Below are 18,300 nucleotides of genomic sequence, written 5' to 3'. Positions count from 1 at the left end.
GGGGTCAAGAGCCATGGCCCTTTCTGCCCATCTCTTTAGCTGAGGGTTTCTCAGCGCCACTGGTTTGGGAGGAAAGGCTTTTGGGTGCAGCTTAGACAAGAAGACAGGTCTCTGTGGGAATCAGCAAATTATAATTTGTAAGTGCTTCTGTCTACACTTTACAAAAAATACCCCATGGAAAAACAGAAACTCAGAAAAATGAGCAGAATTTTGTCTAAAACATTTAAAGATTCAACCCGATGGGGGTAGTTTATCCTAACGTGTATAAAAAAAAAACCCACAGGAGCTTTTTCTTGTTCCAAACCATTCAATAACGTTTTGGAGGCAATGGGCTCACTGTCAAGCTCTGGATGGCAGGACAGGCCCCATGGTGGCTCCGCTTGTCCTTCCAACGGTCCTACTGACCACAGGCGACCCTACTCCCCACCTGATGAGTGAACACTGGGTTAATCTGGGGGAAGGCTAGACAGTGTGCAGGGGGAAGAATCAATCCCTCTCTCTCTCACACATACATCTCACCTACTGCCTGAGATACAAACGGCTTTAATAAGACATACACTCCCTTGAATGCTTCACCACTGGTGCCTTTCAAGCTTTGCACGATCACAGTTGGTAAAGGGGTTTAGAAAATCAGGGAAGGATACAATTCCCTATTTCAGCACAAGAGAGATTTAAATCTATCGTGTACGTAGGATTCTGTTGTTAAAAAAAATGCGTCTGGCTTTGCTGAAATGCCTTTACCTAAGATTCTCTCATGAGACTCCCTGGGCCAGGAGGAACTCTTTCACAGAATCACGTCCCCTGGGCCAGTTTCGGAATGGGACAATGCAGAACAGGCCTGGTATGGCAAGATTAAATGCACAGCAGCCCCAGCTGGCGCAGTGAGGGAAGCCCCACTGGACAGACACTCAGCCCCCATCCTGGAGGCCCAGGAGGCTAAAGCACAAGCTGGGCCACCTGTTGCTCGGAGGGAGGATGGATGGACACAGCCGCCTCTGCTGAAAGCACGGCTGGGGCAGAGCATGAGGACTGTCCTCACATATTCAGAGATGGCTGCCTCTCCGGCGTCCTCCGGCTTCCTCCAGGACCTTCCTGCCTCAGTGATTCCCTGCTGGATTCCTGCCCATCATGAATTAATTCTCTCCACTCTTCCTCCCTACGTGGCCTGGAGTGTGTCTCCCAAATTCATGTGTGGAAGGTCCAGCCGTCAGTATCTCAGACTGTGACTGTATTCAGAGAAGAGGCCTTTAAAGAGGCAGTCAAGGGGGCTTCCCTGGTGGTCCGATGGTTAAGAATCCACCTTCCAATGCAGGGAACATGGCTTCGATCCCTAGTTGGGGAACTAAGATCCCACACACCACGGGGCAACTAAGCCTGCGTGCCACAACTAGAGAGCCCGTGTGCCACAACGCAACTACTGAGCCCGTGTGCCACAGCTAGAGAGAAGCCCACGTGCCGGAACTAAGATCCTGCATGCTGCAACTAAGACTCGATGCAGGAAAATAAATAAATAAATATTTTTAAAAAAGAGACAATTCAGGTGAGATGAGCTCACAGGGGTGGACCCTGATCCAATATGACCAGTGCTCTTATAAGAAGAAGAAATCCAGACACAGGCACAGAGGGAAGACCATGTGAAGACCCAGGGAGAAGGTGGCCATCTACAAGACAAAGAGAGAGGCCTCAGAAGAAACCCACCCTGCTGAGACCTTGATCTCAGACTTCCAGCCTCCAGACCGGTGAGAAGGTAAGTTTCTGCTGTTTAAGTCCCCCAGCCTGCGGTATTTTGTGATGGCGGCCCTAGCAGACGAGTACAGGCTCCTCAAGCCCCATGCCTACCTCTCCTTCCCTTTGCTGGCCATACACACAGCGTCTTCTCACCTTTCCCTCCCTCCTCCACGCTCTGCGATCACTCTGCAGCGAAGTCTGTAGAGTCGAGCCCAACCCGACAGAAATTCAAAGTCAATTCCCATTGCTAAGCTCTCTTGGGTATCGACACTTATGACCACCACCTTCTTGGAATTGTTTGGCTGACTTCTCCGACTACGCCTGATCTTGGTTCCACCACCTTCTACGTCACTCCTTGCCAGGTGCCCCCTGGCTCTTACATACGTCTCTGCCCCGCAACATGGGCTGAATGCAGAGGTCTGAGTTAGAACTTCCCTTTGATCAGCAGAGAGGATGGGGGCAACCTCTTCTATCCCCATGAACTAACTGATTCATTGATTCATTGGGCAGATATTTCCCGAGCTCCCACTCTGACCCAGTCTCCAGGCGGGTGTTGTACATACACTGGGAAACAAGACAGTTCCTAGGCGCTTACAGCATGGTCGGGGGAGAGGAGGAAGCAGCAGTGTCCCTCCAGTTGTAAGCTGCTCTAAGAAGGCTGAGCAGAGCTGGAATAAAAACCTCCTAGGAGGGATACCTAACCTAGTTATGGCAAGTAGAAAATGCTTTTCAGAGGCTTCACTTGCGAGCAGAAGGGGAATAGTTAGTAGTTAACCAGGTGTAAGGCTTGGAGGCGGGGTTAAAAAGCATTCCAGACACAAGGATCAGTGTGTACAAGACCTGGCAGTGAACAGGGTCCGTTCCACCCAGGGACCTACAGCAGGTTCCAGATGCCAAGGGGCCCGGAGAAGTGTGACCCAGCTGGAGGGCACACCAGGGGTCAGGTCCCACACCATGAGGGTGATGGATTTTGAGGGCAGCAGAGAACTGCTGAAGGCTCTTAAGCTGAGGTGCGTCACACACAGACCTTCACGTTTGGGAAGGTCACTCTGTCAGTGGACGAGGGGACAAGGGGAGGAGGAGGAAGCCCAGGTAGCGGGAGGCTGCGGGAGTAACCCTTGCAGGAGATAACGGTAGCACGAGATGTGAGGTGGAGAGAAGTGGGGGGATCTGAGGTATTCTGGGGAAAGAGGGCCAGGACTTGTGGACTGATGTTTGGCTGTGCTGAGGGGCGTGAAAGGAGGACCTGGGAGTGGCAGACTCACATCTCACATCTCTGGTGGTGTCTATGGCACAGCTTCTCTTCTAAGCTTCGGGTCCATCTATCCACCTTAGGAGACGTGTCTAAACAGTATGACAGACACCTTGGACCTCTCACGCCTAAAACAATCGTCCCACCTCCTCGGACAGCCCAGATGGGGACACCACGCCTGTCACCTCTTTGCTCTCACCCACCCCTCACGTCCAGTCACTCACTGGGTTCTGCTGCATCCCCAATCCCCTAACACCCCTCCGCCCAGTCTCCTTCGCTCCGTCCATTCTCACAGCCACCACCAGTGCTCCGAGCCGGGCCAGCACCCAATCTCCCCCAGACCCACACAGCTACCGGGGTGGTCTTCCTACAACGGCATCCTACACAGTCTCCCCTCGCCGCACCCCCCCCCCCACCCCATGGGAGTTCCCTGGCGGCCCAGTGGTCAGGACCTGGGGCTTTCACTGCTGTGGTCCCGGGTTCAATCCCTGGTTGGGAAACTAAGATCCCACAAGCCATGTGGCGTGGCCAACAAAACAAAACAAAACAAGAAAACACAGTCCCCCACCGTCCACGTTCCTCAGAGGGGGCACACTCGAGCCTTCGGCATATGGTTCCTGTTTTTCAAACCCCATCTCCCCCTTCTTTGTGCCCCCAGCCCCTCTCACCCTAGTCACATGCTGTTGTAGACTTACCCCCCGCCCCAAACACTGCACACCGCTCCGTCTCTGTGCTGTTGCACCTGTGGTCTCTCTGTCGTGCGCATCCTTCCCCTGCTCTGTGCCTGCAGGAATCTACTCATGCTCAAAGTCCCGTGACCTTGCCCGACTGATTCCCTCAGTCATTCTGTCTTCTTCGCTCGTCTGCAGCACTTGCATTGTTTCTCGGGATGGTGCCCATCGCGCTACACTGACTCATCCCCAGATCGTGAGTAACTTAAGGCCACAGATCTTATCTATGTCTGTCCCAGGGCTTACTGAGTATACTGCCTGGAATAAAGGAGGCTTCAATAAGTATCCGCTGAAGGCAAGAATAAAGGAATGGAAAAAGGAAGGGAAAGGGGAGAAGAAGGCAGAAGCATGAACACTCTGTACACTTTTACTTCTATTCCCCTTTGAGGCTTCCTGGACATCGTTGACTTATAATGAAACAAAAACACATTCTCTCATCGGTCTTCCTCGGTGACAGCCAGAGACAGGGTAGGGTGGAGGGGGCGTGAAGATTAGAGGAAGATTAGCTCCCATTTGTATCTGGGGGTGATTCTATTAATTACAGGGACGAGATTTCAGAATAAAAATTCTTAAACTTCTGGGGAGGGAAGTGCTCTTCTTAAATGTGTACCACAGACAAAATCAATTAACTGGATCGCTTTAGAAACAGCACAGACTAGTTAAGGAAGGAGGGAAAGGACTTAGTATTTTTGGAGTACTGACTATGTGCTAGGCATCGTGCTGGGTACTTTCTAGACATCATTTCATTTCATTTCTTCTTCACTCTGACTCTAAGAGATGGGTCCATCTTCCACATTTTTCAGATGAGGAAACCGGGGCTCAAAGAGGTCAAGAAATATGCCCAACTCATTTAGCTTATAAATGTCCGAGGCAGGGTATGAACCTAATCTTTCTGACACTGAAGCCCACGTGCATTCATTTGATAAATACAGCTTTCATACTGAACCCTGACTATGTACCTGACACAGCGTGTTGGGCATACAATGCATTGCAATGGCCCAATGCATTGAGAAAGAAAGACGAGTACTTAGGCAACTGGAATTGTTAAGAGTGCTTAGAAGGGAAGCATGGGCAGCGTGGAGGGACAAAGGAGCTAGACCTAATTCAGTCTGCATCTTCCTGGAGAAAGTTACATCCAAAGACGATCTGCAGGATGAGTTCCCCGGCCATGTGGTGGGAGAGTTAAAGGGGAAAGCCCTCCATTCAGCCTCTGCTACTAAAATTTTTCCTGAGCTGCATTAGTGACCTCTTTGATTAAATAATGAGTCATAACTACGACATGACCTCTCCCGGATGACAGAGCCACGTGGGGTCTTAGCCTAAACCCTGGCCCTGACTGACCTGCCTGCAGACAGATGGTGAACAGGGCACGTTCATGGCCCGCCCTCAAGATGTACGCACAAGTTTCTTTCTGGAAAAAGCCCCAGTGTTAACCGACATCCTTGTGTTGCCTTATTGCTCCCAAAGCCATGTATATGGCTGCAAACCATGAGCTAGGTTCTAGCCATGCTCTGTTTCTTGTGTTCTGTGGGCTTCCTGAGCAAGGCCTAGGCTGCTACAGTCCTGACTGGGCCACCTGCCAGCCCAGGGGTCCAAATAGAATATATTTTTAGGCTGCTACAACCTGGGCCAACTGGGTGGGCTTTTAAACCAAAAGTGAGAACCTTGAGGAGCTTGTAGATTTCTAGGTTGTAGAGGGAAGGGGATGACAACTTCCTTAAAAGAAAAATTCATTGGCACTCAATGTTATAATGTCACTTTTGCTAAGTAACATTTTCGGTGAGATTCATCTGATTTGGAAATTGCCCTAAGAGTCAAGGTTCACTTGAAGTCCAGCTCAGAGGTCCTAAGTGGTTGGGTTTAGGTCAGTGGCTCTCAAGCAGGGGTGATTTTGCCCCCTCACCCTGGAGGGACAATTGTCAATGTCTAGAGACATTTCCCATTGTCATAAACGGAGGAGCGCTAGTAAGCAGAGGCCAGGGAGGCTGCTAAACACCCTCCATGAACAAACAAAGAATCATCTGGGGCCAAGTGTCCACAGCCCTGCAGCTCAGAAGCCCTGCTGGATAAAGCCAGCAAAGAGCACCAAAGGGGCAGCTTATCCTCTTATGAGCGCCTTCCAGGTAAAGGCCTCCCTGTGGGTCTCAGCCAAGAGCTGCACCTTCGTACGATTTCTGGTTAAGATCTTGTCTTTTCATCACTAACTAGTAAGGGTGGGATGGTCTATAATTCCCTCAAATTATAGAATTTGAAGAATTCCCAGGGCTGAGTTTTGGGGGCAGGAGGTGGGGAGTAAGAGGGACAGGGTGTCTGCAAACATTTCGGGTTATTGAAATCCTCTCTCTCATAGTGCTTTTCCTACCCTGCTTCCCTATCTCTAATGATTCATCCTATTTCTCTCTGAAAGAATCTTCAGACATTTCTGGAATGACATATTCTTTCAATCTTCCTCTCCAAGGTAAATCTGCTAGGCCAGCTGTGACTTGTGTTATGTGGGAATGAGATACTTTAGCCACCTCTTCCTAAACTGAAAGGCATATGGGGAACAAATGAGAAGCAATGGCCACGCTCATGTCTGCCAACTTATTACATCAGGAAGCACGGTGGTAAGACAGTCATGTAAGTTAGCCCCAGCCCTGAAAAGGCATATATGCAGCCCTCGAGCCAAGTCAGGGGATGAAAGCCTGGCCTGCCACAGCACCTCTGAACCACTTTCATCGTGCAACTTGTCTGCCTGGCTCCCTGCAGTTCTCCTAGAAACATGGTGATATCAACAAGCAGACGCCTGAGGGTAGTTGAAACAGAGGGCTAACCAAGTCAGGGATTCGCACCATATAAATCTTTGGCAGTTATCATTTGAATGCCTCCAAACTCTAAATCTGCCCTTCTTTGCCCTGCTTTGTGAAATGGGAACTGGACCCTGTAAACATTTCTCCTTTGCTAGCTGGTGCAATGTTAGGCTTTGTCAAGAGAGGGGGCTGGAGAGACAGGCTGGGCACAGCAGAGGAAGTGGCTTGTCTTCTGGTTCGGGTGGCTGGTTCGGGTGGCTTTTCTGCCCGGCGTGTGTCTACCAGCAGCGTGCAGGAGGCCCAGGGGCACTCACTCTTCAGCAAGCATCCTCAATCACCCAGAGGGCTGCAGGCCAGCTCCACCCTGCTGGCACTCTCCATGAAACCTCAGCCACCTGGTGGGGGGGTCCACTGGCTCTGGTCCAACCTGCACCCTCTAGCCAGTGTCTCTGCCAGCTGCCAGGCTGCTTCTGCAGACCTGCTGCAGCCCACAGCCTCTGGCAAGTTTGTTTACCCCCAGTAGCTTGTGTGTCCTGTGGTGGATACACCTTCAACAAGGTAAGGCTTCATGGGGTGTGGTCTTCTCCAGGCTGCCTTGCTTGTAACCCTCAGGCCCAACCAACAGGCCCCGTTGTCTCACTCACACCCTCGCGGAGGCCAGGGGAAGCCGCTCAGATCTGCACCTACGGGGCCAGGGTATGTCCATTGCAAATGTAAGCACCACCAGCTGTTTTAATGGTTTCCTATTATTTAATAATTAATGAAACTGACCTTTTACCGAGATTGCTGTTCCCTCCACACTCACCCACTCCCGTCTGCTCTTCCCTGCAGCCCTCCGCTCTATGCTCTGGAGCAGCCATCGTCGTTAATAACACACCCCTCAGACCCTTTCCCTAATCACGCCCCCTCTCTTCTCTGACCATAACGGAAGATTGCCCCCCGTCGCCTCCATCAGGACTCCGTGCCCTTGAAGCCCTCTGGCGCAGGAGCTGCTTGTTTTACCCACACTCCATAGATCCCATGGTCCGTGCACTCTGCAGGCCACCTCCACACCATGGTCCTCCACCCTGCTGTGAACTCTGACCCCTCTGCCTGGGCCTCCCCCGCCTGCATTGGGAGCTGTCCTCCAGGAGCCTTGCATCACAGATGACTCTGGTGCCCACCCCGCTGAAGGTCCTCCTCCTCACCTCCAGCCTGAGCCTCCCTCCTCCTCAGCTTCCGGTCCCCACCTCATCACTCCACCTGAGCTGGCTTCCAAACACACGCCAACTGTGTCCTTTCCCACTCGAACTGCTTGTGTGAGGCTAACAGACGAGGTATTGATGGTAAGGCCCCAAGAAACTTCTCAGTCCTTATTTTCTCTATTTTACAGTCTCTTCCATGCACTCATTGAAAGGGTTCCAGCCCCTTTCTCATTAGTATAAATCAGGACGCATCCAATTCCCGTGTTAATTCTAAGATACCCTGAACGATGGATTAGAAAGAATGGCCAGGATAGGGCAGTGATGGGAGCACAGACTCAGATGGCACTACCTGGCTCCACAGGCACGATGCTACCACTGACCAGCCGTGAGGCCTTGGGTAGGTTATCTGACCTCACTGTGCCTCAGTTGACTTATCTGTGCAATGGGAATAATCATAGCTTCTCCCTCATAGGGCTGCCATGAGCTTTAAGTGAACTCAAATGTGTAAAGTGCTCGGCATGTAGTAAGCATCTGTCATAATTATTATTGTTATCATCCGAGTGTGAGATAGCTGGACGGCAGCTGTAAAAATGGTTGCTGAGCCTGGACCTCGTTTGTGTGATCCTGTTCTTGGTCTTCAGTTTGTACGGTGGCCTCAGCCCCACACTTTGTCCTTTCTGTGTTCCACCTCCATTTGCACTTCAGGGCCTAGCATTTGCTAAGTGGAGACCAGACAGATTCACAGAGCTAAAGGCCCTAGTCGTTGGGGCAGCGGGTGGCTTCCCCTCCTTTCTTGCTAGAGCCACACTGAGGTGCTTCTAGGCCTTGCGGGGTGAGTGCCAGGTCTCCTCTGAGCCTGTCCTCACCCTCCTGCCTTCAGTAGACCTTGGCCGCTGCACCTCCAGCACTGGCCTGCCGTCTCCCTGTTCCCATCAGTCTCCCCTGCCTCCGTGCCTGCACTGCTGGTCGAACCGAGTCTCCTTCCCTCTGTTTCCAGGGCTCAGCCCAGGGCCTGGCACTCAGGAGGGCCTGGCACTCAGGAGGCCTGGCACTCAGGAGGTCCTGGCACTCGGGAGGGCCTGGTGAGTAGTCAGTGCCAGGTGGGCCCTGTGCTTCCAGGAAGGACTAGGTGCCTGCATGCCAAGTGTGCCACAGCCGGCGCCTTCAGGACGAGACTGGGGGTGGGGGAGGGTGGGAGGTCTCTCCATATCCCGGTGAGGGAGCTGGATGCAGAGACTGCAGGGAGGCGGGAGTGCTCCTGGGAACCAGAGGCTTCCAACCTCAGGGTGGATCTATGTTGAGGGCCTGGCTGACTTGAAAGCAATTGCCTCAGGGCTTCTCCTTCCTGAAATAGGGCACTGTGCTTCTAAACTCACCGAATAATCTGGCAAGAATATTTAAAGGCTGAATGTGAGAGCCTGCTACAAGGAAATGGGATTCACACTGAGGGGACAGCTGAGTCCAAGGGGGAGCGACAGATAAGGAGTCGGGAAATGCTGGGCCCTGAGACCTCGAGACCTCGGGCTGAGGGGGCCAGAAGTGCCGCTATTAGTGGTGGGGACAGAAAGGGCATGAGAGCAGCTGCCAACTCCAGGTATGCGCTAGGTACAAGGCACAGCTCCTTCCTAAGGCTGACACGGCTTAAGGGGAAGCCTGCAACTCAAATGGAAATTCAGATCTTTGGGCTCTGCTTCATGCTCCCTCCCCGAGCACACTGTTGGCTGTCTCTCTCCGGGGACAGCACTGCGGGAAGATGGGCACCAGCTCAGGCTTCTTGCCAGCCCCACGGTCCCTTCTGAGCCCCTGCCATGTGACATGGAACCCTGACCCTGGCAGACGTGCTGAGGGGGTCCATTAAATACCTGCAGGGTGAGCAGTGGTAAGGGCTCCTGGGAAGTGCACCACAGGAAGTGGTTACTTAACCCTTTGTGGCCTGAGGTTGTGCAAACAAAGCTAGGCGAGATGTTCTTACGTGAGATAGGATTCCTCTTTTAATATTAAAAAGTGAACTTTACAGTGTTTATTACTTACACAATTTATTTACACAGTTGGTCATCCCTATAACCTATACTTCTCTAGTTTTTTGAAATAGGACTACAGGGTTTTTGACTTGGGCGACCTGAAAGTCCTTGCCAAGGGCCACAAAGGGTTAAAATAGCATTCAGATGACATCAGTGCAAGGGAGTAGTCCCAGAGCCTTGAAAATGATCAAGTCAATCCAGAAAGCCAGGGTCTAGGCAGCCAGTCTCTTAGGGACACGACTGGCCTCCAGAGAGCCAGAGAGAAGAGGCGCTTGCAAATCTCCAGACCTGGTACCAGGATTCTGGGAGCTTGGGCCTCAGACCCCCAAACTCAGAATGTTCAGAAAGCATCTTTGCTGATGCTCCCAGGCATTTTTCCCCTCATTCCCCACCTACCGAACCCTGGAGTCCTGTTGGCAAGACTGGAGTAGGCGTTCCCGCTGGGCGAGGAGGTGGCTGGACTGGAGAGAGGACTGTAGGAGGAGGGGTCGGCTGGGTAGGTGTGGCTCGTTCCAATCCCAAAGGGAGAAGACTGAGTCTTGCTGGACTGAGAGGGGATTGGCTGCGATCGGGATGAAGCACAGAGATGGAGAGCATCAGCAGCAGGTCTCCCCGGCCCATGGCCTGGGCTGGTCACTGCCACCCGCAGTGGCAGTCCCGCCCTGGGCTGATAGCGGCTCCAAAGGCCCTCCTGGGCCTGCTGGGCACAAAGGCCTGGGATCAGGCCACTGTGTGCCGGCCCAAGAACCACAGCACTCGGGCCCTGGATCTTTGGGGCAGGTCTGGTTGAAATTCATCCCCAGGGCTACAATGATCTAGGTCCTCTGTCTTCTGCTTATGGGACCTTGGCAAGGACTCCCTCAGCCCAGAGGACAGCCGTCCTCACGGCGACCCCACGGAACCGCGTGTGTCCCAGTGCTGATGTCCTCACGCACTCCTGGGCCAGGGAAATGCAGGTCCAGAGTGGTGAGGGGCTCGCTCCTGATCGAGGGCCTCTGTGCGCCCGCCCCTCCCCCAGGTTCCCCAGGACTTCCCTGAGACCGCTGGGAGAAAAGGCTGCTGAAACCAGACTCGGTACCATCGCTGGGGACCCAGTTCTCAGAGTACCCTTAGGGTGGCCAGTGCTCCTGGGAGCCCGGCTGCGTTTGGGGTGGTCAGCCGCAGCTCAGAGTGCCGCCCCTTCTCGGAGCTGGGATGCAAAGTAAGCACAGCCCAGGCGCTCTGCACCCTCTGGGCACCTGGGGGCAGTGCCCTCACCGACACCCATACCTGTCCGGGAAAGGGCGGCCGACTACCCGTCCATGCCACCTGACTCTGGTTTAGCTGCCGGGAGATTTGGGACATGTTCTGGCTCGTCGAGGAGGAGGACTGGATATCATTCACGCCAGGCACATGCACCACCGAGGAACTGCAAGGGAAGAAAATGCATTCGTCCTGGGGAGACACCCCAGCTCCACGCGCCCTGTCCCGGGCCACCTCTCCCGGAGCGCACCACTCTCTCCCACCGGAGCTGTGCGTCACTGGATCGAAGGCCCTCGCGGGGAGCCCCCGGTCTTCCTTCTCTCCCCCAGGGCTCCCTCAACCCACCACGGCTGCCTGTTTTTCCCCACAGGGTCTCCCCCTCACTCTCCTCGACGCAGCCCCAATCCCACCCCTCTGTGTCTCTTGCTTTCAACGGATGATTCCCAGGAAGAGAGCAGCTTCTTGGAATAAAAATCAAGTCTTGGGGCTTCCCTGGGGGCGCAGTGGTTGAGTCCGCCTGCCGATGCAGGGGACACGGGTTCGTGTCCCGGTCCGGGAAGATCCCACATGCCGCGGAGCGGCTGGGCCCGTGAGCCATGGCCGCTGAGCCTGCGCGTCCGGAGCCTGTGCTCCGCAACGGGAGAGGCCACAGCAGTGAGAGGCCCGCGTACCGAGAAAAAAAAAAAAAGTCAGTCTTGGTGTTAACTTGCTCTCTGTGCTCTGGTTAATTTGTTCCTTTGGGGCACCTACAAAGCTTAAGGATTCAGGAAATAGGCCACAGGCTTTCAGAGAAAAGAGCCTGCCAGTGGAAGCCTGCTGGGTGGGGCCTGGACCTGCCCGCCCCCATCCCAGTGCAAACTGCTGTTTACCTCTTTTGACCCTTCAGTTAATCTTCAGTTGAATCCAACGAGTCCTTTGTAGACACCCGCTGTGTGTGTCACCCGTGCTCTCCGCCTGTCCTCCCGCAGGCTCAGTCCCTGACCACTGTCTCTGCCCCTAGCTGCACTGCTAGGCACGGCTTCTGTGAGATTTTCCCAGTTCCGCCAATTATACAACAAGCTCATTACAGATAAGGAGACCGGGGAAGATTTGCATTTCGTTTCAGGCTCTTCCTCCTGCCTCCCCAGGGTCAGCTCCGCACAGGCAGAGTGCTGGGTGCCCACGAGCGAATCACGCGGGAAGAAGGGGGCTAATCACGGAAGGCCTGGGTGGAGGTGGGTTTTCAGCCAGGGTTTAAAGAATGGAAGGTTATAGACCAGTAAAGAAGACCGGGTACCGTTTCACTAATTGTATTACAATATGTTTTCCATGCTATCCGGTCCCTCTTCAAATAAGGAGAACTCAAAGATGACAAGACATTCCTGCACTAACCATGATCAAGGGGAACTTCATTCCCATCCTCCTGAAAGCACTTCCTCACTTAACACAGGACTCCTTTCCCATTCTCCCTCCTGAAGAATGTGTCAGCTCAGAGGGCCTTTTCTGATCACTGTTCTCTGGAGCAGGGTGGCCCTCGGTGCCCTCACAGCACTGATTGGAGGGCTGGCAGTAGCCCTGTGGGTCCTAGGAAAGGTGCCCTGGCTAACGTACGCACAGGGCCCACGGGACCACAGCAGGACTTGGGCTGGGGACATACTTAGGGATGCGCTGCCACAGCTGTGCCCTTCTGCTGGGGGCTCAGGGTCATTCATCCCATAGCCCTTCCCACTCAAACCAGCTCAGGCCCTGCAGATTTACAGGAAACTGCCCATCCCACAGGCGTAAAGCCTCACGCGTTCTTTAATTATTATTTTTTTTAATAAATTTATTTGATTGATTTATTTTTTATTTTTGGTTGCGCTGGGTCTTCGTTGCTGCATGCAGCCTTCTCATTGTGGTGGCTTCTCTTGTTGCAGAGCAAGGGCTCTAGATCGCGGGCTCAGTAGTTGTGATGCACAGGCTCAGTTGCTCCGTGGCATGTGGGATCTTCCCCGCCCAGGGCTCGAACTCATGTCGCCTGCATTGGCAGGCAGATTCCTAACCACTGCGCCACCAGGGAAGCCCTCTTTAATTAATCCATCCATTCATTCTATAGACCAGTATCTAGTGAGCGCCTCCCCAGTGCCAGGCTCCACCCGGAGGCTGCTGTCCCCCCAAGACTCCTTCCTTACACAGCCGTCCAGACACCAGCCTGCCTTCCCTTCTGGTAACCGCCCTCCACCCTGTCCCGCTCTTCTGTTTCTGTGACGACAGTCCACACAGGCACAGCACCTCCAGCTGGACCGCCTCACTCCTCCACTGCGCCCCCCGCACCCCTGCCACCCTGAACTTTCTCCAGGACTCTGCTTCCTCAAGGGCCTCTTCTCCCACAAGTCATCAGTGATGGAGTCCAAACTCCCGGGCGTGGTATTCAAGGCCTCCGAGGTCTCATTCCGTTTCTCCCAGACTCGAGGCCTCCCCATCTCTCCTGCTTCCTGGGCTCTGCTCACCACATCCCCGATGGCTGGGTGCCCGCCCTGGCAGCAGGTGGCCACCTGACTTTTGCTTCTGGGCCGCCCTCCTGCCCCCTGCCACGCTGCCTCGGGCTGTCCCTCCTCATCTCTGGCCTCTGCTCCGTCCCTGCTGCCCTCTGTCCAGACGGCAGGGGGATGGGGGGGGAGCAGCAAGTGTTATGAGGACTCGGTGAACACGGGCCTGGGCTGGCGCACAGCCTGGCACGGAACTACAATTGGTCACCGTGTGCTGAGTGCATGAGTAACACAGCAGCAGGGCAGAGGTCTGGAGCCTCGGCCAGCGCTCAGCAGAGCGGGGTGACCGGCAGTGATGTTGGCTCAGGAGCAGCTCACTGGGGGCTGTCGTCTCGTCCTCCTGTCCCCAGACCAGAGAGTCGCTGCCTGTGGCCAGGGTTCCCCAGAGACTCAGAACAGGTGGCAATCCAGCGAGGCCCAGCTGCACGGCTGGTCAGAGCCACTCCGAGATTTCAGAGGCTGCTGTTCCAGGGCACAACTGCTGAGTTACCTGCTGCTTCCCCAGGAGGTCTGTCCATGGACCAGTGTGGAAGCATGAGCCTCATCCCCTTAGAGAGGGCAGTCCCAGCCCGGACCTCTCCCTGGGGTGGCTGGTCCCACCTGCCCAGTCTTGGCCCCTGCCTGCATCTTATCTGGAAACTCAGCTCTGGCCAAGTCAGCCAGAGGCTGGGCTGTATGAGGAGCCCCATCCTCCTGGGCACGCATCTGAGATGCTTCTCCTACTGAGTCTGCGGGCATCTGATGCTCACTTGAGTACCCACACACCCTCCCTGAATGCTGCGGGTCTCTCCTCTAGCCATTCTCCCCAGCCTGTGCTCCTGTTTCCCCGGCAGGCAGTGGAGCCAGGCCTTGCCTCTGGTGGTACTGTCATGGTGGTGTTGTCACAGCTTCCTCTGTGACCTACAAGAGGTCCCTGATGCTAAGAACCAAGCTGTGGGAAGGCCAGACATCCTGCTTGTACCTCCCATGAGTGGCCCTCTCGGCTGAGACCCCAGGCATCATGGGCCAAGTTGTCCTCTCCCCCTTGGAATTGGCCATGGCCTCAGAACCAGGGAACAGGGCACTTTCTGCTGCCTTGTCAGGTGTCCCCAGCTCTGCCCCATCTGGGTCCTGGCTAGAGGCCACCTCACTCCCTTCTCCCGGCAGGCAGCGCTACACAACGCAGTGGCTGGCACCTTTCACATCTGATATAGAGTAACTGACTCCATGCACTTACGGTGACTCACCTAGGGCTCACAGGGCAGAACCTGAGCCACCGGATTCCTCAGCCTGGCCCGGGCATGTGGATGTGTAAGCACCAAGTGAGGTGTGTAGTATGTGTTGCACACAGAGCCACGCTCTGAGACCCAGGGCTTCACTGGGTAGGGGGGCCTCTTCCTGCCCTCTTGCCCCGCTGCCCGCCCCCACCAGGTACCTGAAGGCCTTTCCCGAGTGTCCCGGGGGAAACGGGCTTCCTTGGGAGTAGATCTGCTGAGTTCCTGCCGCAGAAGCTGAGCTCATCATCTTCTTCTCCGCTGGGAAAAACAGAGCAAGGGTCACATTGGAGGAGTTCCTGCCCTGCAGACCTCAGGGCAGGGAGACCCGAGCACAGATGCAGGGGTTGCGTGCACAGGCCCTGCCTGGGCAGCCATCCCATCCCCATGCAGCCTGCCCTGCCCTGATCTCTGCAGCTGCTCGAGGGCCCCCCGGCTGTTCCCTGAAGCCTAGCTGGGCCACAAGCTGTAAGGCAGGCTCTTTTCGAGAGTCGGGAAGATGAAAAGAACTAAAGAGAGTTCTTCCTCAGACAGTATTTTACAGAGTTCTTCTCACCTGGGGTGGGTATGATGCCTCTCATTTTTTTTTTTTTTTTTAAGATTTTTTGACGTGGACCATTTTCTTAAAAAAGTCTTTATTGAATTTGTTACACTATTGCTTCTGTGTTATGTTTTGGTTTCTTGGCCGCAAGGCATGTGGGATCTTTTTATTATTATTATATGTTTGTGCTTTTTTGGGGGGGGGCTGCACTGGGTCTTCATTGCTGTGCACGGGCTTTCTCTAGTTGCGGCGAGCAGGGGCTACTCTTCGTTGCGGTGCGCGGGCTTCTCATTGCGGTGGCTTCTCGGTGCAGAGCACAGGCTCTAGAGCGCAGGCTCAGTTGTTCCACAGCATGTGGGATCTTCCCGGACCAGGGATCGAACCTGTGTCCCCTGAACTGGCAGGCGGATTCTTAACCACTGGACCACAAGGGAAGTCTCCATGTGGGATCTTAGCTCCCCGATCAGGGATCGAACCTGCATCCCCTGCACTGGAAGGCGAAGCCCTACCCACTGGACCGCTAAGAAATCCCCGATCCCTCTCATTTTATGCGTGAGAAGGTGCGGAGCCATGGTTACGAGGACGGGCTCTAACGTCCAGCTCTGCCCTACTTATCTGGGGTGTGGCCTTGGACATGTTATTTAACCTCCTCCTGTCTCCGTTTCCCCGAGTGAAAGATGGTGATAATAATAGTAGCTTCCTCATAGGGCTGTGGTGGGAATTGAATGCGTTAGCATAAGTTAGGTGCTTAGAACAAGGGCCAGTATCACAGCCAACAGCATTTAAATGTTTGCTATCACTTGCTAGTGTGGAAACTGAGGCTCAGTTTGTCCAAGCTCTCGAGCCAGTGAAGGAGGACTCAGGGCTTGAATCCAAGTCCAGCACTCCTCCCACTGGCCCAGAACCCTGCCTGACCCTGCTGCCCTAACCCAGCAGGTGCTCCAGCTAACCTGGAGCAGCCCTGACCTGTGTTCCTTACCCTTCCACGAGGGTTTCTTTTTTTTTTTTTTGTGGTACACGGGCCTCTCACTGCCGTGGCCTCTCCCGTTGCGGAGCACAGGCTCCGGATGCGCAGGCTCAGCGGCCATGGCTCACGGGCCCAGCTGCTCTGCGGCATGTGGGATCTTCCCGGACCGGGGCACGAACCCGTGTCCCCTGCATCGGCAGGCGGACTCTCAACCACTGCGCCACCAGGGAAGCCCCCCACGAGGGTTTCTTTGAGAGGCCAAGCTCCTCATACAAGTGAAAACACTCAGGCCCAGCCAAGATGTGTAACAGTGGATGCTTTTCTGCCACCACGGAGTGCTAAGTAGAAAACTCAGCTCAGCAGTCTCTCCCACAGAGAGAGGCTGAAGAAATGGGCTCAAATCCCAGCTGGACTGTTAGATCTTAACACGAGGAAGAGGGTGGTAGTTTGAGAAGCAGGAGTGGGAACAGGAGCCTTCTCACTCCCTCTGGTAATTGAGGGGTCCAGGGCTCTCCGAAGCACCCTCCCAATTTCCCTAGAATCTTAAAAGCCCTATGTATCTTATTCCTATAGACCCTAACATCCCTGCTTGCAACAAGATCTTGGAATAAAGGATATAAAGGTGAGTTACATGGCAATTATTTTGTGCCTGGACAGACCCCACGTCTGCACCTGTCTCTGGCTTGCTGGTGGGGGGATGGGCGGAGTGGGTGGATCCTCCATTGAGTGGGCGTGAGAAGTGATGGACGCTCGGGCTCAAGGGCTTGGGGCCCAGAGATCTGGCTTCAGGGGCCATGTGACAAATTGCCCACACGTGTCAACAAACCTCTGTGACGTTTTGAGAAACCGGAGGCACTGAGCAGTTTTCCTGGTCCATTTTCTTTTGCTGCAGTGACGGGGTGCTCATTGGGAAATCCTTACAGGATGGAAAGAGATCAGACTCTTGGGCGTGTATTGCTAACCCAATCATAAGGCCTTGGATCTTGGAGAGAAAGAGATGAGGCTAAAAGTTGCATGAGTTAGGAAGACTTCTGGACTTCTCTTGACTATACACAAGCCACTTTTTCTCATGTATTTAAGGTTTTTCAGTGGTTGGTTAAATAAGAAACATTTTTTTTTCTAAATGCTCCAGGACATCTGTGGGGTACAAAATTACATCTATCTATCTATCTATCTATCTATCTATAACTTAATATATATATATACATAAAATTATTCAATATTCTATACCTTTATTATTTTGATCTACATGATTTGCTAGAGATGAAGAAAAGCATATTGAAATCTTCTACTATAATCTGGCTTTGTCAGGATCTCTTGTGTTTCAAACTATTTTTGGATTTCACATTTCATTGTTCATGACATTTATATCTTCATTTTAGGTTCCATCTTTTACCTGTACACGATAAGCTTCTTTCTCTGCTTTCCTCCTTGGTTTTGGAGAGCATCATCACCACCTGCTCTTTCCGGTTACATAATTTCATTTCATCTTGTTTTGGTTATATTATATTTTGGCACCATAGTATTCAAGAATTATCAATCAGAAGCCCTTGAGCATCAACTTATTTCATTACTCGTGCTATTGATAGTTTCTTGCTCTCTCTCTTTATTATTCTCCTGAGTGTTTTGCAAGTTGCTAAAAACTTCCTTGTCTTTTCTTGGACGTGGTTTGGAGGCGAGACCTCTTTCCTTCCATCCTTTTTTTTTTTTTTTCCGTCCATTAGTGGTTATGTTTAAACATACTTGAAGTTGTATGTCAGAGATAAAATAGTATAGACTGATGAGAAATTTCTGTTTCTAGTTCCCTGATCCAAAGTATGTATCTTTGCTGAATTGACTCTGGTTTTTATTTTTAAATATCTTTTTTATCTCCTAACAGTGTTATATTAATTCCAGGTGTCACTAGTTTCACTTTTTTTTTTTTGCGGTACGTGGGCTTCTCATTGTTGTGGCCTCTCCCGTTGCGGAGCATGGGCTCCAGACGCACAGGCTCAGCGGCCATGGCTTACGGGCCCAGCCGCTCCGTGGCATGTGGGATCTTCCCGAACTGGGGCACGAACCGGTGTCCCCTGCATCGGCAGGCGG

General features: G+C 53.2%; 1 protein-coding gene across 7 annotated transcripts in view; it reads right to left on the bottom strand.

The window, feature by feature from the left end:
* ARNT2 (aryl hydrocarbon receptor nuclear translocator 2) overlaps nucleotides 1-18,300 on the bottom strand; it is a 192,503-nt gene that overhangs the window by 6,080 nt on the left and 168,123 nt on the right. For all 7 annotated transcript variants that reach the window (XM_082619590.1, XM_082619592.1, XM_082619588.1 and 4 more), the window contains 3 exons: nucleotides 14,869-14,968; nucleotides 10,975-11,113; nucleotides 10,102-10,267 (listed from right to left, as the gene is read on the bottom strand). In XM_082619590.1, the coding sequence (XP_082475716.1) occupies nucleotides 10,102-10,267; nucleotides 10,975-11,113; nucleotides 14,869-14,968 (405 nt within the window). The remainder of the gene's footprint in view (nucleotides 1-10,101; nucleotides 10,268-10,974; nucleotides 11,114-14,868; nucleotides 14,969-18,300) is intronic.

Source organism: Mesoplodon mirus (genome assembly GCF_964341445.2).
Source record: "Mesoplodon mirus genome assembly, chromosome: 4".
In the NCBI taxonomy this organism is placed as follows: domain Eukaryota; kingdom Metazoa; phylum Chordata; class Mammalia; order Artiodactyla; family Ziphiidae; genus Mesoplodon; species Mesoplodon mirus.
The sequence above is the reverse complement of the archived record's forward strand: the minus strand, read 5'-3'. Positions and strand labels throughout refer to the sequence as shown.